The following is a 25,114-nucleotide window of genomic DNA, read 5'->3' as shown; positions in this document are numbered from 1 at the left end:
TATTTCCCTTGTGTGAGCAACAGGGAGTAGGGCAGGGGATTAAGTCCTGCCCACACCATTTCTTTGCCTTGCTGGTGGCCTCTGGGGTCAAGCCCCTCAGAGATGCTTTGGGCTTCCAGTGTTATGAAAAACAGAGGCAGGTGGCCTTGCTGTGTGGTTCTGAGGCAGGAGAGCTTCTCCTTACAGCTGCACCAAGGTTGTGGCAAAACAACTGAGGAGAAATCCCGGATCACTCGGCCAGGAATGCATCAAACCAGCCAGGATGTGCTCAGTGCTGGTCTTGCCATTTTCATTAACAAACGGGCAGCCTAATTACACCTTCAAACTGGGCGGGCTCACAGCCAGCATGGGGATGAGGGGATCCCAGGAGGGCAGCTCATCCCCACCTGTGTTTAGGGCATGAAAACCCCAGGGATGCAGCTGGCCAGGCCCCTGGCACCCCAAGGAAGCTGAGGGTCTCCCGTGCAGAGTTTCCCCCTCATAATTTCCATCTGCCCAAGTGCTGTACATTCCTCTGCTGAGCCTCAGTCCCTCCACATTCAGCGTGCCCTGTACTCAGTAAGGATGTACAGTTCCAGTTCACTGGAGGAAAAAAATGAGGAATGGAAATCCCAGGAAGAGCAAAGGCACACGCTATGTCAGGCAGCAGTGGATGTGCCTCTGTGTGATGTGTTTACCAGATGAGAACGCCTTGCAGCAGCAAATCCCAGGAACAGAGATGGGGAGCACTGGAGAGCAGTGGGAACTTTTGCACAGGGCAGATTTGAAACCAACCCTTCCTGCTTATTCCCACTTGCCTTCCATTGTTTCCTCAGCCAGCCCTAGGAGCTGCCATGCAGGCACATCCTACGTTATTTCTCACTTCAGCAAGTCCCCTTCCTCCCCAAAGTGGCAGATGCTGGTACCAAATTAGTGCAAAGTGGGAGGGAACCAGCAGATAAGTACCACAAAAGCCAGGGGCAATGGTGCTCCTGCTCTCCTCTCCCTCCCTGCCAGCAGGACTGTCCTGGCAGCAGACAGATGCTGAGGGATGAAATCCAGGGCAGAGGGGGGTCAGTGAGATGTGACAGGGATCTATGGCCAGTGTCAGCGAGAGGGAATGAACTGCAACGGGAAAAGGGGCAAGTTCCTTTATTTTTGGCTCGTGTGGGAATTTGACTCAAGGATTGCTGAGGATCTCAGAAGCCACGGTGACGTTTTCCAGGCTGAGCGCCAGCCGAGGCACAGACTTGATCTCAGCAGGTATTTGACTTCCCTGGGAGATGGGATGCTTGCTACCTGCCTGACCCTGCCTTTTGATGAGGACACACATCTCAGGAGCTGCCTGCAATGCAAAGACAGGGAATAAGCGGATATGCTATCAGCACCAGGCTTTGCAGCGCTCTTTAGTGTCTGGCTGTGTCCCAACCATCAATACAGAGACTTGCAGGGGTTTAGCCTATAATCCTCTATTCCTCTGTCTGTGACTCTAATCTCCTGATCCTCCCTTCTCCTCCAGCCTAGAGCTTGACCAGCAAAACACGGATCCGAGGTTCTGCTTATTGAAGACCAACCATGTCATCTTCCTGTGGAAAATGGGAGTTGGGGAGAGAGCAGCAGTCATCCGAGCCAAGAGCCGGGAGTAGGCTGGAGAAGGGAACAGGAGAGGGCGTGAGCAAGCACACAGAGAAATCATTTATGACAAGACTGAAAGCAGCTCTCGTTTTAAGAACATTTCCTCCAATTTTACAGTGTAATTTTTGCCTTTTTTTTCTTTCCCCGCATGCGTATAATTCTAGCCCCGGGTACCAACCGCAATTGTGTCGCTAACGCGCCACGAAACACGCACAAATAAACGCTGCAGGAGCCTGCTGCAGGCACCCAGGGAACATCCCCAGCTGCCTGTGAGCACACCAAGAGCTCACAGAGATCCCTGTGCCGTCATTCCAGGCGGGAGAGCTGGGGCCGGCCTCCGCAAGCAGCTCTGAAGCTTTGCAGAGAATCCGTCAGAACAAAGGACACAGACGCACAAGGGGGGAAAGGCACTCAGCAAGCCCAGAGATGTGATTTTAGGGGCAGCCCTGGATCACAGGAGCAGATCTGAAAAGACTTCCCTTGTTAACATCAGCCTGAGCAAGCACAGGCTGCCAACCTGCGCGGGGAGAAGCGCTGCAGGGTTCAGGGGAGATTATTTTCTTAGGAAGTGCACCGGGGAATTAAAGGGAGCCCAAGTGAAGTCACAGACAGATAAAGATGAAAAGCGTGACACACAGAGCTATTAGGAAGATGCCAGCATAAATGAGCAGGGGGAGAGGGAAGGGAGTAATGCTGTGTCAGAGCAAAGAGGACAAAACCCATCCTGGCTCGTCCCAGCCTGGATTCCTGAGCAGGGCAAATCTGTTTAACAGAGTAGAAACGAGCCTTGGCACAGAGGAGTTAAAAGATTATTTGTCCTGGGGGAGTTGAATTAGCCACATATCTGGGAACCGACTTCTCCCAGACCCTGCCTTGTTTTTCTCCTTAAACATCATCTGCTGCTATTTTTAGCAGAGAATTTTCTCAGCCGAGTGCTCCCAGTGGAGCGCTGGTCAGGGGCCCTTTTCCCAGGGAGACACGAGCACGTGCTGGCCCCTGGCTTAGCTCAGCTCTGTGCCATTGCCCTGCCATCTCTGGGCTTCGTGTGCCACACTGCCAGCTCCCTCCTGAGGCACGGGACAGTGCCCACCCCAGCCTGGGGCAGGCATTTTAAATGCCTCAAAAAGCCAGGCAGGCTCCAAAGGCAGAGACAGCTAAAAGGGGTAGACTGGACTTGGTAACTTGCCTGGAGGCTTTAGCAGCATGAATGGCAAGAAAGGTGGGAAGGAGATGGAAAGAAACGATTAGGCTGACATTAATAACAGGATCTGCTTCTCAAGACTAAAATCTACTTGGATTTGTTCCAGTTCCTCCAAGGGAAACCATGGAAGCTTTTATTGTTCATAAAAGTTGCGACTAAATTCGGACTGTATGAAGCTTAAGGAAATACCTCTCAGAGGACAACCCTGCTAAAAACAAATGAGGTAACTCCCTTCCTCTTCTCTGCTTTTCCTGGGGCCTTCATTCTTCCTTGGCCAACACCCCAAGCTGTCCATCAGCCCCTGGCTCCTGGCTGCTCAGCCTCCAGCACTGCTATCTGTCTGCCTGGCTGCAATTAGCGATGTGTCACTGGATGTCTGGGCTGCTTCTCGGGGAGGCAACGCTGGGAACTGCTTTTATCTCCAGCTTGAATTAATACCTGCCTGCCAGAGATCAGCACGGAAATCAAAGGGCCAGATCAGGGCACACGGATGGACAAATTGAGTAAAGCAGGAGCAAACCCCTGCCTTGTGTGTGCTAATGTGCAGCTCAGGCTGGGGGAGCCGGGAGGATCGAGCTCTGTGGATGCTGGGGATGAAGTCAGGAAGGTCCCTGTAACAATGGCCCCTTCTTGGTCAGTGTATCTGTTCCCTGTGTGTCTTGGAGCCATGTCAGCGAAGCAAACAGATTGGGAACACATTTGCACTCCCCACAGCAGCACAGAAGCCAGCCCTGACACAGAGGAGCAAGCTGGGCTCTTGGCTGCTCCAAGCCTCGGTGCCAAGTTTCCAGCTCTGCTCAAAACCTGTGCTTGAGCCCTGCTCTGGCAGGGCTGGGGAATGCTCAGCTCACAGAACCTGGCAGCTGCAGGGCAGGGGAGCCAGGCTGAGCTGCTCTGAGGCTTCCCAGGTGACACCAAACCTGGCACAGTGTGGCTCTGCCCCCCTCACAGCCACGCTGGAACAGCTGGGGCAGCAGGAGCCCAGGCAGCACACAGATGCTGCACAGGGCCTCGTCCCTGTGGCAAGAATTGCCTGCAAAAAGCTTCCCCCAGCCCTGCAGGAATCCCAGGAGCCCTGGATTTCTCTCCTGACCTTCGTGTGTGCATTCCAGCACATGGCACTTAACCTTTGAGGCTCCTGTGGAGTCCCAGTGCCAGCGTTTCATGGATGAGCGTGCTTCCCCTCGCATCTGCCCCTGCATCAGATGCTGCCAGCACCTCTCTCTCTCCTGGCTCTGCTCCCAGCTGAAGGACACACAATAGGCATTTGAATCCAGTCTCCACTTCCCCTCCCCAGCAGCCTGGGGAGATGGCATATCAGAGACAGTGCTGAGAGCAGCTCCTGCCAGCCACAGGTCTCTCCAGATCCCAGGCTGCCTTCCCCTTCCCTCCCACAGCCACAGAACCACCACTGCAGCAGTCACTGGGCACCCAGGGTAGCTCTGCTGGGCCAGTCCTGCCTCCCTCCAGCTAGCCAGACCAAGGGAGCCTTCTCTGAGCACTCTGCTGCTGCCAGAATGGACTGGATCACCCTTCATTCCCAACCTGCCAGCCCCAGCACTGGTCATGGAGCTCTCCTGGACCTCTCTGCCCTGCCAGCTCACTGGAAACACACCAGCCACCTCCAGGACCTCTCTTGCTCACTCTTAGGAGCATCCACCTGCAACTAAGCGGTCCAGGTTCCACCTGCAAGAGGTTCAGCCAGGGTCTGGTGAGAACTGTCCTGGATTCTCCTGAAGAACCATCTTCCATCTTTCTAGAACCAGCTCTGCCTCTGGAGCCATTCAGCCTGCGTGGCACCATTCCTGCTGCTTCAGAGATAACAACAGAGAGTGAGGAAAACCTGTCTAGACACCATTTACCTTCCATGGACTCCCACTGCCACATCAAAGCACCTCTTCAAACAAAATTGGCCAGGGAAAACTCCCCAGCCCTCCTGTGCCTGCTCCAGCCAGAGGCAAGGACTCATCCCATCATGCTCCAGAGTTTGTCTTTAATCCAGGCCCTTCTGACAACAGGAAGAGAGGGAGGATGAAAAATCTCATTACAGGCACATCAACAGAATTCACCTGGCTTTACCCTACCCAGCTGGGGGCTGCATCCCTTCTGCTCAGCCCAGACACAAGCTGAGATCTCACCTGTCTCCTCTGGGCAGGCTGCAACCCCCCAGCTCCTCTCCAAAGCTGCCACACACTTGTCACACTTGTCCCTTCTGCTCAGCTGCCTTCCCATGTGTGTGAATGCTGGGCAAGCTTGGCTGCGAGCTGGGGATCACAGAATGTCTCCCTGTGACACCCAAGGAGAGGGAGGTCAGCACCCAGCTCAGGACAAAGGCACCCAGCGCAGGGAGAGGCTCAGGATACCCTGAAACCAAGGAGAGAATTTCAGGTTTCTTGAGCACAAGTTGAAGTCCCTGCTGTGGGGAAGCACCTGGTGCTGGCATCGAGCACCGACCCCACACAGCCACCACGAGAGCAGCATCTACCTCATTATTTTAATCAGGGTCCTTTGAAACCCCTCCTGTGTGAGAGACAGCTAAGAAAATCCCAGTCTGGCTTTATTCTGTCTCAGGCAGAAACAGCCTTTATTTAGCAAACTGCTGCTAACAGCTCTGTCTCATTAGTCAGTGTTTAGGGAAGCAGGCTGCAATTGTTCTGAAGTCTGTCATTGCAGAAAGAGCCTTGATAATGAGGTCTGCAGGAGACGATTCCTCCTGACAGCCCCACAATGACCTAGAAATCCTACTTAATTCCCTGTCAGGGAAAAGTGCTGAGTAACAGCGAGGCGCAGAGGCACCGGGGGCTCATCCCAGAGGGAGCTGCTCACACTTGGGGCTGGCACGCAGGTCCAGGGTGGCAGAGCCAGCCCTGCCCAGCTGCAGCAGCTCCCCAGAGACAGCCTCAGGGGCAGGGACATGGGGTTTGCTGTGGGAAGGTTTGTAGCCTTGTTTAGAGACACTTGGCACCACACAGAAGTCCCTGACGACACAACAGGAAAATCAACAGCAGCCCCTGGATCTGGGCTTCCCAGGGCACGAGGCGCTGCCTCCTCTGGGTTGTACTCACATGCAAACTGTGCCAAAGCCCTGCCAAGGAACTCCCTGGCTCAAAGAGCTCCACTTTTAGCTCTGTTCTAGGTCTGGCATGGCCGGGATCCTGTGCAGTGTCCTGCTGTGGAGCACCTCTGGAGCTGCACAGAGGAGCAGACTCTGGGCAAATTGTTAGAGCAGCTCTCCAGTAGCTGAAGGCAGCCTAGCAGAACGAGGCAGAGGAGCTACACAAGGGCACGGGGTGATAGGAAAAGTGTGGATGGCTTTAAAACCTCAAGAGTATATGTTTCCTTTGGATATAGGGAAGAAATTCCTTGCCAGGAGGGTTGTGAGACATTGGAATATGTTATGGGTGACCCATTCCTGCAAGGGTTCAAGGCCAGCTTGAATGGGTCTTTGAGCTGAAGGCGGTCTAGTGGAAGGTGTCCCTGCCAATGACAGGGCAGGTGAAATTAGGTGAATTTAAGGTCCCTTCCAACCCCAACCATTCTATTATTCTGTGGTAATATTCATTCTGTGCAGTAGCAGTAAGTAGTTGAAGATAGAAAAAACAGACTATTAATTCTGAGAAACTGCTATCCAAGGAGTTTAACTGTTTGGGTCTCACATATATGTTCCATTTACTATATCTAGCAACAGTCCTAGCACTTTATCATACACACAAATATTTTACCATTTTTAACATTTCTGACATTTGGGAACAGGACGTGGGACACAGAGTGTGTGTGCCCTGAGGTGCTGGGGAGCATCGGACACGTTCTGCCCCAGCTGCTTTTCCCCCATTCCCTCAGAGGAGCAGGCAGCAGGCTGGGGCAGGCTCCACAGACACCCCACGTTCACGTGGTTTGTTCTCCACAAGCAGCACATGGACGTGGCCAGCAAGCTCTGGGCTGGGTGGCACAGGGCCAGCTGGGCCAGAAGGTGAGGCAGGGGGAATGTGGGCTGCATGCTCCTGAATGGAGGCTGGAGACAAGTGGGGTTGGTCTCTTCCACCGGGCAGCACTGACAGAAGCAGAGGACACAGCCTCAAGCTATGGCAGGGAAGGTACAGGTTGGATATTAGGAAAAAAAATTTCCACCAAAAGAATAATAAAGCACTGGAATGCTCTTCCCAGGGAGGTGGCAGAATCACCATCTCTGGATGTGTTTAAAAAAAGAGTGGACATGGCACTTGGTGCTACAGTCTAGTTGAGGTGTTAGGGCATAGGTTGGACTCAATGATCTTAGAGGTCTCTTCCAACCTCATTATTCTGTTATTCTGTGATACACCTGACCCTGAAGACCACCCCCAGCACAGACCCCCACAGGCATGTGTTTGCCACCTGTTCCAGCCAGCAGACGAGGGGCTAAGGCAGGAATTCTGGAGCTGAATGCAGGGTCTGTTCAGGAGGGGTCTGGAGCCACATTGTTCTGGGGGTGCTGTCTCACAGCCCCTGGCTCAGGAATGCAGGGTCTGTTCAGGAGGGGTCCCCACATTAGGCTGGGGGTGCTGTCTCACAGCCCCTGGCCCAGGAATGCAGCTCAGCCCATCACGTGCAGGGCTGTGAGCGCGGCGCTGTTTAAAGCACAGCCCAAATGTGCAAAGGACTGCTGCAAAAAAAAAAAAAAAAAAAAAAAAGTGCAAATGAAACCACCAGCCGAAACAGTGTCTAGAGACAGCCCCAGCCAAGTCCCTCGAATGTCAGCAGCAGAAGGAGGGCTCAGAAATGGAGAACCCGGCTCAGTCTGCTGGCACACACAGAGAATCTGCCTCAGAGACATGAGGAAAAGACATATGCTGAGAAGGGAAGGCCCAGCTTTATTTTACCAGCCTCTGTTCCCACCCAAGATGTGCTTTAAAGACTGCCTTGCAAAGTAGGAATTAAATTAAAGGTGCCTAGGCATCTTCCTTGCTGTCATCCCCTTATCAGTTATCTCCAGCCTACTCTGAGCCAGAAGATGAAAGGATCCTAACACCACTTATCTTCCCACTTAAGAACACGCTTAAAAGCTTGCTCTTAAAGAGCAGGACACTCAAGCCTGGGGAAGCAGCTGTAAATTCTGCAAATGGGCTTCCTTGCATGTCTTTGAAGGAGCTACCGCTTCTCAGTGAGGGGCACAGATACCAAGAGGAAACTCGGAATCTCTGCCTCATGTCCAGGACATGGAGCTGAGTGACAGTTCCTCATGATACCATGAGGAAACTCGGGAGGGAGGCAAGAGAAAAGCCTTGATAGCCAAGGGAGTCTTTACCTCATGTCCAGGATGTGGAGCTGAGCGACAGATGTGAGACTTGCAGCGTGTGTGCCTCAGAAGTGACCGAGGACGAGCCAGGAATTGAAATGCTCTCGGGAAATATGGCAGCAGCCAGAATTATGGCACATTTGTCACTGCAAAACCAGGCTCTCCTCGGGACTGTGCAGTGACACGGCCAGCAAAGGTTAGGGATGCCCTTGCAGGCTGCAGGCAGAGCTGCTGCATCCAGCCCCGCTCCAGGACCAAGCCCTCGAGGCCAGGACCTCTCCCACACAGCCCCGTGTCTGAATTTGACCCTCAGCTCCCCTCTTTGTAGAGCTGCTTGTAACCACGGTGAACCTGGCTCCAGCTCGCTTTTGTCATTTAATAGCTGAGTCAAACTGTCAAAACAGCCAAGAAGGATCTGTTCCAAATATTTGCAGAAAGAGGAGGATCAAGGAGCCTGCAACAGAACAGCAGGAGCCTGCCTAGGCAGGGAGAACAATCCCCATTGTGGAGCAGTAGCAGGATGCTGCTGGGCGATGAGCACGCCTTGGGATGTGGGCAAAGAGCCCCCAAAGCCCCCAAACCCCCTGTGCTCAGGGATAAACTGGAATCTGGAGTCCCCTCTGTTGGGGTGTCACTCACTTGGGGACACCAATTGTGGTTATTAATTGTTATGGCGCAGTGAGGGTCCCCAGGATGAGGGAGAGAGAATTGACTCCCAAGTGCTCAGAAGGCTGATTTATTATTATATTATATTATATTATATTATATTATATTATATTATATTATATTATATTATATTATATTATATTATATTATATTATATTATATTATATTATATTACATTATATTATATTATATTATATTATATTATATTACATTTTATTCTATATTATACTATATTATATTATATTGATATACCAAAACTATACTAAAGAAAGCGAAAGGAGACATCAGAAGGCCAGACAAGAATGGCAATAAAAACTCATGACAGACTCAGAGAGTCCAACACAGCTGGCTGTGATTGGCCATTAATTAAAAACAATTCACACGCTAGGTAAACAATGCTCCAAATCACATTCCAGAGAAGCAGAACATGGAGAAGCTGAAGCTACCCAGGAGAAAAATCCTGGCGAAGGGATTTTTCAGAGAATATGACAGTAACGCCCCTCTGCCCCTGGCAAAGCCCCAGCCCTGCAGGATGACAGCCCTGGAGGCAGCTCAGCTGTTGGCTTGGAGGAGCAGTTGGCAGTGGGACAGGGGGGTGCTGGGGTGCCTTGGGAGCTGCTGCCAGCTCCAGCACGGACTTCAAAGGGCTCCTCTCTCCCTGCTGTGGGGGAGAGGACAGCTGTGTGCTGGGCAGGCCCACCAGAGCATTTCTGATGGCAGCACAGAGGGGTTGGCGCCTGGTGTAAGCTCCTCTCTCTCGGGTTTTGGTTGTTAATTGCTGCCCCAAGATGTGCAGGATGTCTCTGCTTCGGCCCGCGCAGCTGAAGAACGAGTCTGGACTCTTCACTTTTCGGTCTTGAGGTTGTTTATTAATTCTTATCTATAAAATTTTCTTTCTGCCCAGCCAAGGTCAGCTCAGCAGGGCAGCCACAGGCACTCTGACCACCCCTGAGGTGGTGTTGTCCTTTTATACTACAAACTACGTATATCATATTTACACTTAATTCCCAATACCCATCACCTGTGTTAGACAGTGAACTTCTATTCTAAATATAACATATTTACAATTACTTTCCAATACCTATCACCTATGTTAGACAGTGCACTTCTACTCTAAACCAATCCCAAAGTGCCAACATCACAGCAGAAAATGGAGAACAAGAAGAAGAAGGAGAAAGGCTGGACACGCCCAAGTTCCTCCATCTTGTCCCCACAACCCCCATACCAAAAATCCTAAAATCTACATTTTCACCCTGTGATCATTTTGTTATTACACTATTCAAACCTGTGTGACTTTCAGGTCCTCATACAAAGTTGGCAACTTGCTCCAGGGGTCAAAATCAAATCCCCAGGTGCTCTGGGCTGTGTGCCAGGGTCTCCGAGCCCCCCGGCGGGGTCCCCAGCAACTCTGGGCACCCAGAGGGATGCACTGAGCTCCGACACTCTCCAGCAGGCAGAGCTCTGAGATCTATGGGATGCTGAAACCTGGCCAGAATGAAGGGAGAACACCAGCTCCAGAAGGATGTTTACCAACTCAAAGAGCCAGCTCTGCTTGAGGGAGAGCCCACGAGGCTCAGTGGGCGATTACAAGGCACTCTGCCAGTTCAAAGGCAGCTCCATCAGCTCTGAAGGAGATAAGGCATCTCCTCGCTGGGAAATCAGAGCAGCCCCATGCACATCCACCAGCTGCAACCTCAGCAGAGCAGCTAACAGCAAAGACGGAGGGAAAGCAGCACCTCCTGCGCTGTGTGGGAGACTCTAGATCAGCAAGGATCCGTGGTGGGTGAAGCCAACCTGTCCCATGGCTCATGTCTCCAATCCCAACAGACACTAACAGGGGTGTCAGAACCCAGGACATCCCTCTGGCTGCCCTGGAGGGCTCAGAGACCTTGGCACAGAGCCCAAGACCCCTGTGCCTTTGATTTTGACCCATGGGAAAAAATTACCAACCATATATGAGGATTTACAAGCCAAGAAGGTTTAAGTAGAATGATAGTTTGTCACAGGGTGAAAAGTAGAATCCTGGGGTTTTTAGAATGGGGGCTTGGGGTCCCAAGATGGAGGAATTTGGGCATGTCCTGTCCTTCTTTCTCCTTCTTCTTGGCCTCCATCTTCTGCTGTGATGGTGGCACTTTTGGATTGGTTTAGAGTAGAGACAGACTGTCTAACACAGGTGATAGATATTGGAAAATTATTGTAAATAAAGTACACGTAGTTTTTAGTATAAAAAGACAACACCACCCCAAGGGCGGGCAGTGTGCCATGGATTGACCTGCTGAACTGACCTCAACAGGTCAGAGAAAGAATGTTATAGATAAGAGAAAATAAGAAAAAAGAAAAAAAATATTATTATAGAGCCTAAACAACCTTGAAAACCAGAGCTGAAGAATCCTGACCCCTTCTTCAGCTGCCAAGCTGGGAAAAGAAACTCTCTAACACATCTCGGGGTCATCCTGACCACAAAGACTCCCAAGACAGGGGTGCCTCACTCCTTCCACTCTGCTGGGACCCAAACACCTCAACAGCTTCTTCCAAGGGCTGCCACAGGCTGGGCTGCACCAGAGCTCCAGAGCACAGAGCTGGGACTTCCCTTTCCAAGATGCCCAGGACCTCCCTAGCACAGAGCGGATGATTTCCAGGCTCTAAAAATAACCAGCTCCAAACAACGTGGTGGGCATAAAGAAATATTTATCTGCAAGCTTTTTGCTGAAGATCAATATGGAAGAAAAAGATTAAAGCAAAGATTTAAGTGTGTATTAAAAATAGCTGTTGATAAGTTCCCTTTGAGGGGATAAAAGCTTTTTTACAGAAGCAGCAAGAGCTGCAGGACTTTGCAACACCTTCCCTGCCGTGTGAGCTGCAGGAAATCATTCAGGAGAGTGTCAGCAGCCAGAGCCTCAGGAGGAAGTCCATTAGCAGGCAGCAATTCCTTAATGGGCCCTGGGGTACGTGGGAAAAGCTGCTGTGGACACAGGGGCTCCATCCAGCACCACGATTCACACAGCCAGTTATCATCCCAAACTCCCAGGAACGCTCCTCATCTTTATGGCAGCCTGAGAGCACCATGAATTAATCTTTTGAGGAGCTTCCAGCGAGTTTTTGCTTTTTCTTTCTCTTTTTTTGGTTTTTTTTTTTTCCTGTCAGCCCCCAGCAAACAGCCGCGAAGAGAAGCTGTTCTGCAAGGCAGGTAGCAGCAGCAGCATCCATCAAACCTCTGTTTTTCAAGGACAACATCCTGGCAAAACAATAAATGCTGTCTCCACGGGTGATTTTGGGGCTGAAAGATCTTGTCCATTTACAGACACAATCATTAAGTTCTCTGCTGTGCAGCCACCTCCACTCCAGGTCTGAGAGAACACACAGCCACCCTGGAGGGATGAAAAGCGGCAGGAACCTTTCCACTGGGAATTAAAAGCAGGACTGCTGTGCAGAGCTCTGCTTCTCTGTTAAAAGGTAAAAAAGAGCTCTCCTCCATGACCTTGCTTGCCAGCCTTGTTCCATGTCACTAATGAAACACAACTCCTGGCTTCCTTTGGATACGCGGGATTTTCATGGGCTCCTTCAGCAACCTCACGGCTGCACATCTTGAGATACACCAGGCAAGAGTGTCAAAAATGGCAACTTAATTAGATGTCTCAATGGGAGAGAGTGGGGAAGTCGGGTGCTGTCAACAGACCTGAAATTTTAGAAGTATTTTACTCCCACCCTTCAAAACAGAGCATAAAAGTGTCCTGATTTACGTCCTCTCTGTCAAATACTGGCCACTTATATAAGAAATTGCCCAAAGTTTATTAAGGCAGGGATTTTCAGAGGAGGTCACGGGCATTAGAAACCCAGCCTAGTAATAGGAACAAAATCCCCTTAGATTTCAGTGGATTTCTCCAGCTCAGCAGAAAATCTTACCTAGGCCACCGAAATATATTTTTAATAGCGTGATTAAAAATCTTGAAATACTGCTGAACATTGTCCACTCATGCCAAAGATAGAGTAAGTCCCTGGCATGCTGCACTTTTAAAGCTCAGTGTCTTCAAATGAGCCAGCTGTGCCCAAACAAATTAAGAGGGTTCAAAAAACCTGCTGATCTCACATTTGTGTTGTAATAATCAGGTACATTGAAGGGAGTAGGTTCCAGCATGTTCTGGCTTTAACTCTGAAATCCCTAGGATTTATGACTTAAAAAAAAAAAAAAAAGAAAGAAAACCTTAAGCATTATCTGAACACAATTTAATTTAATCTACTGGTGCTCTGAAAAACCTTCATTTCCCCTTCCAACTGAGTCTTAAGCCCCATGCTCCAGCCCATGAGGGGCACCACAGAGCTCAAAACCTGGGATTATTTATACTGAAAAGCAATTCTTGCATGACAGAACAATTGCCATTAATTTTTTTCAAGCTTATCTGAAGTACCTGTGGGCTGTCAGGTTACAACATGTATGTGCCTCAGTTTCTCTTTGATTAGCCAATGCCAGCCCAGAGCTGACTGGACTCTCATCTGACAGCATTTTACAGGTGAGTTCATGGGAATCCAGCCCAGCTGTGCTCTCAGGAGCTGGAGAAATTTCCAAAATACTTGTTGTTTTGGGGGTTTTTGTTTGTTTGTTTGTTTTGGGGGTTTTTTGTTGTTTTGGTTTTGTTTTTTTTGTTGTTGTTGTTTTGTTTTTGGGCTTGGTTTGGGTTTTTTTGTTTGTTTGTTTGTTTTTGGGTTGTTTTTTTTTTTTTTGTCTTTTTTTTTTATTTTTTTTTTTTTTTGGGATGGGTTTTTTTTTTTGTGTGTTTTAGTTTTTATGCTTGATTTTGGTTTTTTATTTTTTTGGTTGTTCAGTTGGTTGCTTGTTTTGAGGGTTTTTTTGTTTGGTTGTTTGTTTTTTTTTGGGGGGAGGGGGTTCTTTTTTGGTCAACTCCCATTTATAAATTTTGCTCCTGCCTCTGCTGCTCTTTTCCCTGCCTGTTCTCTAGCTTGGAACACGCACCTAAAGCAATTCCCTCCACTCCCCAACACAGCAGAGAAGCACCTTTGACAAGACACTGAGGAACTGCAGAGGAGCTCCCTCTCCAAACCTCACTCTTTACATAATTTTTTTTTCCTAACACATTTGAAGGCCTGGCCGAGGATGTTGCTCTGAAGAACAGGACTCCAGCTCCGTTTGCAGCTGTCCTGGTGCTGCCCTCCCTGTGCTGGACAGCTGAAGTCCTGCCCAGGAGTCACACAAAGCTTCCCCAGAGTGGCAGCAAGGCCACCAAAGGGATAGCAGGACCTCAGCTGGCTGTGCCCGAGCAGAAAACACCTTTAAAATACACCTCCCTCAATGTTTATCCCTCAAAGAGGCTGCCTGACCCCTGAAATGAGAAGTAGGAGCTTGTGAGGAGTTGATAATCCCAGAGACCAGTGTTCTGCTGAGGGCCAAGAATGGACTCCATGAACTCCTCACTGTCCCATTCCCAGATTTATTTTGGTGAACCCCAAGGAATGGACTTCATTAACTCCTCGTTGCCCTGTTCCCACATTTATTTGGTGAAGGCCAAAGAATGGACTCCATGAACTCCTTGCTGTCCTGTTCCCCAGCTTTATTTTGATGAACCCCAAGGAATGGACTCCATGAACTCCTCGCTGTCCTGTTCCCCACAGATTTATTGTGGTGAACCCCATGGACTCCATGAACTCCTTGCTGTCCTGTTCCCCAGATTTATTTTGGTGAAACCCATGGACTCCATGAACTCCTCGCTGTCCTGTTCCCCAGATTTATTTTGGTGAAACCCATGGACTCCATGAACTCCTCGCTGTCCTGTTCCCCAGATTTATTTTGGTGAAACCCGAGGAATGAACTCCATGAACTCCTTGCTGTCCTGTTCCTCACAGATTTATTTCGCCAAATCCTGACAAAAAAAGGAATTGAAACTCTCCAAGCCACACCTCTCCCCTCAGGTTATTCCTGTTGGTGCTCTGAAGGGTCACAAGCAAACAAAGACCTCAGCTTTCCAGCCAAAAAAAAGGTCCAGTTTTCATATTATTATTTATTCTTCTGAAAAGTGAAACCCCTGGTTTCCAGCAGGGAGCTGGAGCGCTGTGACCCAGCAGGTATTTCCTCTGCCCCAAGCACAGCTATTGCCAGAACTGCACCCAAGCAGCAATCCAGGCCCTTTGGGGGGAATTTCAGGCCGTGTCCAGAACATTCATTAGTGCAATTAAAGCCATTAGCTGGTTCTGAGGCCATGCCCTGACTCAGCGAGGGACTGGGGTTAGTGCACACGCCCTGACTCCTCCACCTCCCAGGAGTGATGTTTAGTGCTTAGCTGGGGTTTGATCCTGTCTCACAAAAACATGATACTCCCTGGGGGCTCTGAGGGAAGGCAACCAGCCCTTATCAATCAGGAGAAGACGCTGCAGCTCCAATTCCCATCGATGGAGAAACCAGATTGAGAATGTAATTATCCTAATTAATTTTATATCTGGAACTCATCTCCTTTTGCAGTTTCCAAGCAGGCCACCTTTTTTTTTTTTTTCCCCACACAGAGCAGCGGTTTTATCTTGTTGAGGGGCATGTTGGCAACACAAGCTCTTGTTGTGTGAGACAAGGACTCTTGAGGACTCGGGATGCTGCTGGCCTGTGGAAATCTTTGCCTTTGCTAACTCCCTCCCACCACTTCAGGCTGGCTCTGTAAGGAGTTCACGAACCTTCTCCGGATCATCGGGGCTTGATGCAATCAACTGTGAAGCATTAGCTCTAAATATACAACTGGGAGGCCAGTTCTGCTTCAACACACAAACACTCATGGCAGAGGATGAGCCAGCAGCCAGCCCAATTTGCAAGAGAAACTTAACTAATAATCCAAGCAAGCTGCAAGGGAAGCAGGAGTGAGTAGGGGCTGATCATTGCTGTGCCCTTTGGGGATGGCTAAAGTTAGGGGCAAACTGGCAGGAGGCCACCCACAGCTTTTGTCCTCGTTGGTGGAGCTAAATGCAGCAGCTCATTCTGCTTTATTTACTTGTTTAGGTGATTTTTTGGCAACTCCAAGCGTGTCCGTGGTGCAAATCCTCTGTGCGTGGACAGATAATTGAAAAACAACAGCAGCAGGCCAAGAGACCCAGCATTCAACTTGTACAGGGAAAATAAACACTGAAAGAACCCAAGCTCACAAAGCAGATCAACATCTCAGTCCACAGGCTAAAGCAAACACATTTTACTCTTTGCATCTCCTCGTGTTTCAGCAACCAAGAAATTCTCAGAAGCATTCAGGGCAAGAGGGAATGTGCTGGTGTCACGTTCTTTGTCAACAGCTGTAAAGGAGATGTGCATCCAACCACTCTTTGGTGGCCATGCCAGACCCTGCTTGCCCAAAAAGGAACACCAAGCCCTTCCTAGGAATTTTTTGGAAGATGTTATTAAGCATCTGATTTTGGCAGGGCTCTCAAAGCCGTTTGTCCCGGTTTTTTACAGCCTGTTGAAAAGAAAGCGATACTACAAATACTTCCCATCAGAAAATACCAACAAGCAACTTATCATCACTGCAAGGGAGCTAACAACATTTCCACAGAGTGGTTTTTGGCGCTGACAGCTGACTCAGAACAGTTGTTGGTGGCTGGGACAGATGGACTTCACATATTAAAAAAAAAAAAAAGGAAATGAGAACTTCTACTCCATAGATTTTAAAAAGCCTTTTGCGAAATCCAACCTATTACCAAGCCCTCAGAATTAAATCAAAAGGAGATTTGAATATAATGAGCTTTAAAACTGAAATGTGCCTGAGACTTGCCCGTATCTCCCCATCAAGGACTACAAGCTATCAGCACGTTCTATTTTCAACAGGAAATACTCGAGAGTTTTGGGAGGGTCTCCACAGCTCTGCCCTCAGCCCAGCCCGTGAAATCCTCTAAAATCCAAATATTTGTTTCCACGGGGAAGCTGGCAAGGAGAGAGAGCTGGAGGTAGAACTGAAGTCAGCCGTGAGCCCCGCTCTCCATCCGCGCCGCCGAGAGCTTCCCCTGCTCTAATCATGGCCATGGCATTTCCCTGATGTGCAGAACCTTTAGAGCCTTTCAGTGCCTAGAGCTGGGAATGCTCTGAACGCTCCATGCTTCACTGGCTCCCCTTCCATGGCAATGTTTTGAGGCCATGAGCAAGAACAGGGTTGTTCTGGCAGCAGCGCACAGCAGAGGCAATCCCAGCTCGCAGCACTCGGGAGTCAAAGCAGCACCTCAGAGTCTCGAGCAGGCATCTCAGCATCTGGGGAGCTTTGTCTCCTTCTTTTCATGCCTTTTTCTTTTCTCTCCCCCAAGTAATCAGTTGGCACAAACACATCCTTCCAGTCACACTCCCATCCCACTATCCAGCACCAGCCCTGCAGGCTTCAGTGCATGTCTAATTTTATGTGCTGCTGACAGCATAACCCTATTTTAGTGGGGTGCCCCCAGCACCTCAAGTCAAGCAGGGTGGAAGAAACCTTTTTATTCTCAACCTCACTCTGCCCAATCTTTTGGGCTTATGACCCCAAATTTAAACATTACTGGAAATCAACACAGGATGAGGCACTCTGACTTTGAATTTAGTGGAAAGCAAAGCCTGGCACCACTGGGCTCACTCACCAGGTAAATGCTCTGAGGCAGAGGTGTGAAACTAGTGGGGTTTGGCTGCTTTTAGCAACTATTCTCTGTCTGAAGAAACACAGAAATATCTGGAGTTTGTTTCCATTCCTCCTATCTTTTAGGCCCGATTCAACAGGACACTTGGGCTCTGCTCACACGACACAAGAAGGAAATGGGGCATCTTTGTACCCTGCAGCCCCTCTGCCAGGGAAAGTTGTGTTAAATCTGTGTTTTTCCCAATCAAATGGAGCAGCTGAATCCAGAGCTAGCACTGGGCAGACCGTGTGATGCTCTGGGATCAGGCACTCCTGATTTCTCCCACTGAAGCTGTTTCTGCTCCAAACCACAGCCAAGCAAGTGAACACCAGAGCCTGGAGCGCGTGACAACCCTCTGCTTGCTGGGGATGAGTGTCAGAGTCATCTTCACACCCCTCCGCTGACTGATTGGGTAAATAGTGCCCAAATCTCACTTTACTTGAGACCCAAAGCGACTCTGCGAGCTCTCTGGAGTCACTGGAGGAGTGTTTTTTTGTCCTTAGATAAACTGTTTGAAATATTTCCATTCATTTCCTTGAATGTTGACCCAAAACAGTGACTGGTGAGTGTGTACACGCTCAGCCCCGTGTATTTTGGTACTCAGCTGTAGGCTGGTTGTCAGCCTAACCCCACTCCACCCCATCTTCTCCTCCTGCCATCTGGGCAGAGGTGGGGAGGACAACACGAGCCCACCGGCTGCTGTCCCCCTCCTCATCCCCCCAGCTATTAATAGCCAGACAACAAATGAGCCCAAATTCATTCCTGAGCGGAATTAGCAAATGTTTTTGCAATTAAAACTGCAAACATTCATGCGGGGCCCCCCGAACAATAGGCGCCTGTGCCTGGTCTTGAATAGGCACCAGTGTCCGCCCTGCCTGCCTGCCGAGCCTGCACATTCCTGGCATCCTCAGCCCTGGACCCGCTCCTTGCTGAGCTGGGTTTTGGGATGTTTCCCCCTGTGCTGTGTGCGTCCCACGCTCCCTGCAGCATCCGTGTTGCCGGCCGGCCCTGGACCCGTGCGCTGGACCCGTGCGCTGGCCAGTCCCCATCCCGGCGGCTCCCACGCTGTCCCCGCATCCCCCTGCGCTCGGGCCAGAGCATCCCTCCCCTCCCTTCCCTTCCCTTCCCTTCCCCGGGGCCAGGCAGGAGCAGGAGCAGGAGCAGGGGCAAGAACAGGAGCAGGAGCAGGGGCAGGAACAGGAGCAGGGGCAAGGGCAGGAGCAGGAGCAGGGCCACGGACAGGGGAAACGCATCCCTGCCCTTCCCGGGATGGTGACGGGAGCAGCGCATCACCCCCTTTCCCTGGGATCACAACCGGGACAGCGCATCCCTCCTCCCACCCTGCCCCGGGATCCCGACCGGCCAGCTCATCTCCCCCTTTCCCTGGGATCACAACCGGGGCGGCGCATCCCTCTTCCTTCTCTCTCTCCGGGATGGGGACAGGGACACCGCATCCCTCCTCTCTCCCTGCCCGGGATGGGGACGGGAGCGGCGCATCCCTCCTCTCCCCCTGGCTCCGAGATCGGGACAGGGACACTGCATCCCTCCTCCCTTCCCGGCTCTGGGACAGGGACACTGCATCTCTCCTCCCTCTCTGAATCTCGGATCCGGACGGGAGCACGGCATCCCTCCTCCCTCCCTGGCCCCGGGATGGGGACACGGACACCGCATCCCTCCCTCCCCGGCTCCGGGATGGGGACGGGAGCAGCGCCTGGCGGTGCGCGGGCGGCGGGGCGGGCGGCGGGGCGGTGCGGGGCGGTGCGGGCGCTGCCGGCCGGTACTCACCGAGCAGGGGCAGGAGCAGGAGCCGGAGCAGCTCCGGCTGCCGCAGCGCCATGATGGGGTGTGCGGAGCCGAGCCGAGCCTGCGCACTGCCCGGGCGGCGCCGGCCCGGGGGCGGGGGTGCCGCCAGCCCGGTCCCGGCTCCGCGGGGGCACCGGCCGGGGGCGGGCCCGGCACGGCTCAGCACGGCTCGGCACGGGAGGGGAGGGGAGGGGTCGGGGCGCGCACCGCACCCGCGGGCAGGGCGCGGCCCGGGCCCGCCGCGTGGGAGAGGGGACGGTCCCGGCAGGGGGATGGTGAATGGAGAGAGGGGATGGCAATGGCACCCCCGTGGATGGGGAGGGGGGATGGTCCCGACAGTGGGATGCCCACGGGTGGGGAGAGGAGATGGTCCCGGCAATGGGACCCCCGTGGATGGGGAAAGGGGATGGTCCCGGCAATGGGACCCCCGTGAATGGGGAGGGGGGATGGTTCCGGTAATGGGACCCCAGCGGGTGGAGAAAGGAGATGATCCCGGCACTGGGATCCCCGTGAATCCCCGAGAGAGGGGACGGTCCCGGCAGTGGGATGCTCTTGGGTAGCGAGAGGAGATGGTCCCGGCACTGGGATGTCCAGATGGCGAGAAGAGGGTCCATTCCTCCTCGTGGGACCCCCGCCGGATGGGAGAGATGGAGATCCCGGTAGTGAGACCCCCGGCAAGTGGGGAGAGGGGTCGGTCTTATTAGTGGGACTCCCAGCCGGCGCGGAGAAACAGGGATCCCGCTCTTGGGACCCCCATGGGTGGGAAGAGGGGGTGATCCTGCCAGTGGGACCATGACGTGAGGGGAGAGGGGCTGGTCCTGCCCGTGGCAGCCCCGGCAGGTCGGGAGAGAGGGAGATCCTGGCAGTGGGACCCCCGCAGGTGGGAAGAGGGGGTGATCCTGGCAGTGGGACCCCCGTAGGTGGGAAAAGGGGGTGATCCTGGCAGTGGATTTTGGTGGGTGGGGAGATAGGATGGTCCCGGCAGTGGGACCCCCGCGGGTGGAGAGGGGGATGGTCCCACCCATGGTGCAGAGAGGAGCTGTTCCCAACTGCTGGTTAAGCTCTGTGGAGAGAAGGAAACACCCTGAGTAAGGCACCAAGAGCACTTCAATGTTTTTGGGCAGGATATTAGCAACGTTGTGGTTATAAAACCCATCCAAGTTTTGTTCCGAAGTGTTTCTCTCCCTTGTCTTTAACAAGAACCTCTAAAAAGAGATTTCTCTGAGAATTCGCCCTGAAAAGCCAACTCTCATTGGTCTGTGAATTTCACTATAAACTTTCAACAACTTAAAGTAAGCAAGAAACATAAACAAGCATCTGGGCAGAGAATGCTGCTCTTGGGGAACTTCCTGAGCCATAGAATCACAGACTGGTTTGGGTTGGGACGGATCTTAAAGATAATTTATTTCTAACCCCCATGAGCAGGGACGCCTTCCCCCAGCCTCGTACTGGACCAAATCCTTTCTGACACAGCCAAATGTTTGATTTAGTGATTTTGCCCTGAAAAATAGCTTTGCACAGAGAGCGTCCTGAGCTGCTCTGTGGTCCCCAAAAGTGCCCCAGGATTTTTTTCTTTGATTAAGAGCAACAGAAATGATCAGCATGGGGCAGTGGCCCCGAATGGAGCGAATTCTGTGTTAGTGCTGGCTCTTGCGTCACTGCCAGCAGAGTCTGATGAGGATGTAATTAAGAAGCTGTTGAAGATCAAGCAGCTGGAATGAAAGGCAGAGCTCTCCTCTGCCCTGTAAACCAGCTCAGCAGAGCTGGCAGGAGTTAAGGGATGTAAAAATGTATTTAACCTGATAACGCAGCAGATCTAACTCGAGATGCTAATGAGTAGATTTAAAGGGCTGATCTGAGCCCGGTGAAATTAATACAGGGAGTCTCATCAATTCTAATGGCCAGATGGGACATTTCCCTGAGGATGAAGGGGAAGGAATCACCTAATAAGGCTGTATGGCTTAAAACCTGACTCTGGCAGTCTTTGGGCTGGGTCCCTGTCGAGTTGGGAATCATTTTAACACAGCCCATTTGGGCTGCTCTGACAGGAGAAGTAAAATGTGATGACAGCGAATATAATCAGCGATAAAGTGCAATCACTGAAGTGTCAGGATCCTTTTTAGCTTCCAGCAGCAGCTTGATCAGGGCAGAGAGGAGATGAGACAGAAGAGACAAAGAAGGATGGTAGGTCTCTAGCTAGATTGCAGAGAAAAAAAAAAAGAAAATTATTTCAGTTTGGATGGTGCTTGGAGCAGCCTGGTCTGGTGGAAGGCGTCCCTGCCTGTGGCAGGGGGTGGAACTGGATGACTTTGGAGGTCCCTTCCTACCCAAACCATTCTGTGCTGCTCTGGGAGGGGATGAGCCGTGCTGGGGCAGCCACAGGAGGACTGTGCCGAGGTGTGTTGGCTCCCCCAGGCCATCTGGGCCACTCTGGGGGGAGCTGGATCTGCTCTGAGGAGCTCTCCTAAGCCTTGATTCCCCTCTCCAGGCTGCTGGAGCCCAGCCTAGGCATGCTCTGAGAGTGTGTTTGGATAACCAGTGCAGGCAGGGGCTGAGTTGGGAGTCAATGGCAGAGCAGATATCACCTTCAGGATAACACCAGGGTGTGAAACCTCGGGCATCATCCCAGATATCCATCCTGCACCAGAGGGAGGGATGTGCCAGTTGCTGTTCTCAGACTGATACAACCATGCCAGCTCTTCTCTTTGTGCTGCCCCTGTGGTTTCACTGCAGCCAGGTCCTGCCTTTTCAGCTGCCATCGCCTCTGAGGAGCGTTACTCTGTTTTTTTAAAGTTCTTTTAAGCTTTTTGATAGCTACATTTTTGTAATGGACTTTTTCACGGACTTTTAATGTAAATAATAATTGTTTCTTATCTTTTTCTAAAAAAAGAAAATATAATAAACTGGTTTAACCAGCGTAATTAAAAAAATAACTATTTCATCCGCCAATCCATAGTCACTTTTGAAATTCTATAAATATCAAAATCCAGAAATAAACACACCTTTTTTACCTTAAACATCCCAATGTGTGTCATTCATTTTGTGTCATATTACAACAGAGGAGCCCTTTGAAACATGAAACTCAACAAGCTCAAGGAGTCACAATAAAAATATATATTAATATTTATAAATATTAATAAATATTATTTTTATATTAATATATATTATAAATATATATGTATATATTATAAATATTATACATCAGCCTGGGATGGCGAAGCACTGCTGTGTAAAACATTGATTTCCACACACAGATGGAGCTCCCTTTTCCTTATTTAATGTTGAAATAAGTAGCTGGAATAAAATTCGTGCTGAGGGCAGCTCTGTGTGGCACAGGGATGTATTCAGGAACGAGGAGGGAGCTCTTCCCTGGAGGGTTTTCCAATCCACGCTCCAAACAGGCAGAGGAATCTGCAGGATGATAGGAAGGGAGCACAGGCCCTGCCAGGCCTTCCCGAGCTCCAGGGCAGCCTGTGTGGGGAATGATGGAGACCAAAAAGTGGGATGAAGCCATAAAACCTCACTCCTAGCACTTGTAAGAACAGAGGGAGGGTGACCAAGGACTAAACTGGGGAAAAAAAAAAAACCTGAGGGATTTCTGAAGGTTGCATGGAGCGTGTGCTGCATCAGGTGTTTGGGATCTGAAGGCAGCTCAGAGAAAATGGATCCTTTTGATGCTTGCAGTGCCTGGAGGCCCAAACCGAGTTTCAAGCCCTGCTGGGAAGAAGATGCTCAAACCTGTAATAACAGGCTGTGCCTGTCACGATGGCTTTTCAATAGCAGTCCACATGGCGGGCAGGAACGTGATTATCCCAGGCACCAGGGCTCTGCCAGAGAGATGTGCCATACCTTGTGCGAGGAGGAGCAGCCTGTCTGAGCCCTCAGGGCTGTCCATCTGGACCCTTCCCAGCCTGCAGCTTTGCTCCAGACCTCTTTAACGTTGATGCTGTGGTGGTGGCAGGACTCTGCTGGCCTGGGATGAGGGAGGTGGGAGCAGCAGCACTGGGGGCAATCTATTCTGTTAAAGAAAAAGCTTTACACAAAAGAGGAGGGTTCTGGGCTACTGTGTTTCTCAGGGGGAAAATGTGAGCAGATGTGATTTTGTTGGATGATCTGAAGTGTCTCTAGAGCCCCCTTTGCATGTGACAGATGAAAGTCACAGGTGACGTGTGTAACTGCTGACAGAATGGCCACTAGGGAGGAAAAGTCTCCCCAGAGCTGCACTGGGGTGAGCAGGAGCTGTGTCCCAGCCTTGGCTGAACAGCCCTGGTTCCCCTTGGTGGGACAGAACCTCTCAGTCTGACTGGGTAGAGCGTCTGAAACAAAGTCCTGCCTTGTCCTGGGGGGTTTCTAGGGTCAGGTTAGGCTCTGCAAGTAGGTGTTTGTGCACATCACTCCTGATCTCTGGATTTACCCCAGATCACTCCCAGCAGCTCTGGGGAGAGATGCAGGTCTGGCCTGTGTCCATCCCTCTTTCACACCCTCCTGCTGCTCGGGCAGGTTTTCACGGATGGCCTCGTGCTACAGTGCCTCTCACTCCTAGCTGAAGACAGCATCTCTTTTTTTGTCTGCTGGAGTCTAGACAAGCTGTTGATTCCCTGGTGTCACAGACCATGACCCCACTCCTACACCAGTCCCATCATTTCCCCCTAGTTCATTGCTCAGGCATATGCTCATCTATTTTGAATCATTTGGATGTGTGAGGCTGAGTGGCTCTAATCTCGTCTCCCTCCCGGGGCGTCAGTCACACTGGCATGTGCCTTTTCCCTGTCTGCCTCCCTCTCTTTATGGACTATGGGTATTTTTAACTCTACCCTCTAATTAGAGGCAGTATTCTCAGGATATTTTGTGCTCAAGGGCTCTCACGTCTGTGGTCAGCAGGGCAGGCAGTGAGCACTGGGGACTGGCCATGCTTGGAAACCTTCCTGCTGAATAAACAGGGTGCAGCAGCAGAGCCTGGGATGTGGGGAATGCCTGCATTCCTCAGCAGCAGCGCTGGGGTAGCAGCCACACAGAGGAGCCAGCTAACCCCCAGTGTGAAAAACACCAATCACTTGGTTTTTTAAAAATTTAAAAGTTTAATTGTAACAAAATGGTTATAAGAATAGTAATATAATTAGAGTAATAATAATTTGGACAATTTGGATTAGGACAATATGAGACAATAGAAACAAAGAGTTACAGACAGTCCGGGTACTTTTCTCTGGGCAAAATAAGCCCAAAAAAGGACCCACGTTAACAGAGGATTAACCCTTAAGAGCAACAGCCTGTTGCATATTCATACACCTCATACATGATGCATAAATTCCATTCAAACACAGGATTCTGTCTGGGCAGTATCAGCTTCTTCCTCTGAATCCTGATGGTGCCTTCGAGGAGGGAAGAAGTTAGTTTCTTCTGATAAGGGAACAATAAATTCTCTTTCTCTGAAAGATTTAGGTGTCCTGGGGCTATCTTGGAGCGAGTCCTCTCTTTAAAATAAGTATCTTACATAGCATAGTTTCTATTTTAACATTATGTTATAACCTAAAACTATATTTAACATACTACTTAAGAAAATTAATACAGCATCACTTTCTAACATAACACGTATAATATTAATTTTAATATTTGCGAAAAGCCAATCATAAAATAGGCATTTGTCACCCCCAGGGACAGGGTCACAGCTGCCTCCGCATCCTGCAGCACAGCACAGAGCCTGCTCAGAGCTCCCTGCAGCTGCCTCCAAGCTGCACGCTCATTGCTCCTGACCTGGAGCAGCCACATCCCTGGGGACATCCCCGAGCTGAGCTCCCTCACCCTGTGCTGGTCTAGGCATGGAGAAGACAGCGATACGGTGTCGTTATAGGACACGAAATAAAATGACACACACACTGGAACCTCCAAGGTAAAAAGAAGGGAAGTTTATTTTCTGACTCCAACATTTATAGACTTTCAAAAGT

General features: G+C 50.7%; 1 protein-coding gene across 1 annotated transcript in view; it reads right to left on the bottom strand.

The window, feature by feature from the left end:
• JAM3 (junctional adhesion molecule 3) overlaps window positions 1-19,256 on the bottom strand; it is a 34,206-nt gene extending 14,950 nt beyond the window's left edge. Inside the window, exon 1 of the mRNA XM_030965001.1 lies at window positions 19,155-19,256. Within this exon, the coding sequence (XP_030820861.1) occupies window positions 19,155-19,206 (52 nt within the window). The 5' untranslated portion in view covers window positions 19,207-19,256. The remainder of the gene's footprint in view (window positions 1-19,154) is intronic.
• Window positions 19,257-25,114: the final 5,858 nt, after the last annotated feature.

This window comes from Camarhynchus parvulus, chromosome 24, assembly GCF_901933205.1.
Source record: "Camarhynchus parvulus chromosome 24, STF_HiC, whole genome shotgun sequence".
Classification (NCBI taxonomy): Eukaryota; Metazoa; Chordata; class Aves; order Passeriformes; family Thraupidae; genus Camarhynchus; species Camarhynchus parvulus.
This window is presented reverse-complemented; position numbering and strand designations above follow the sequence as displayed.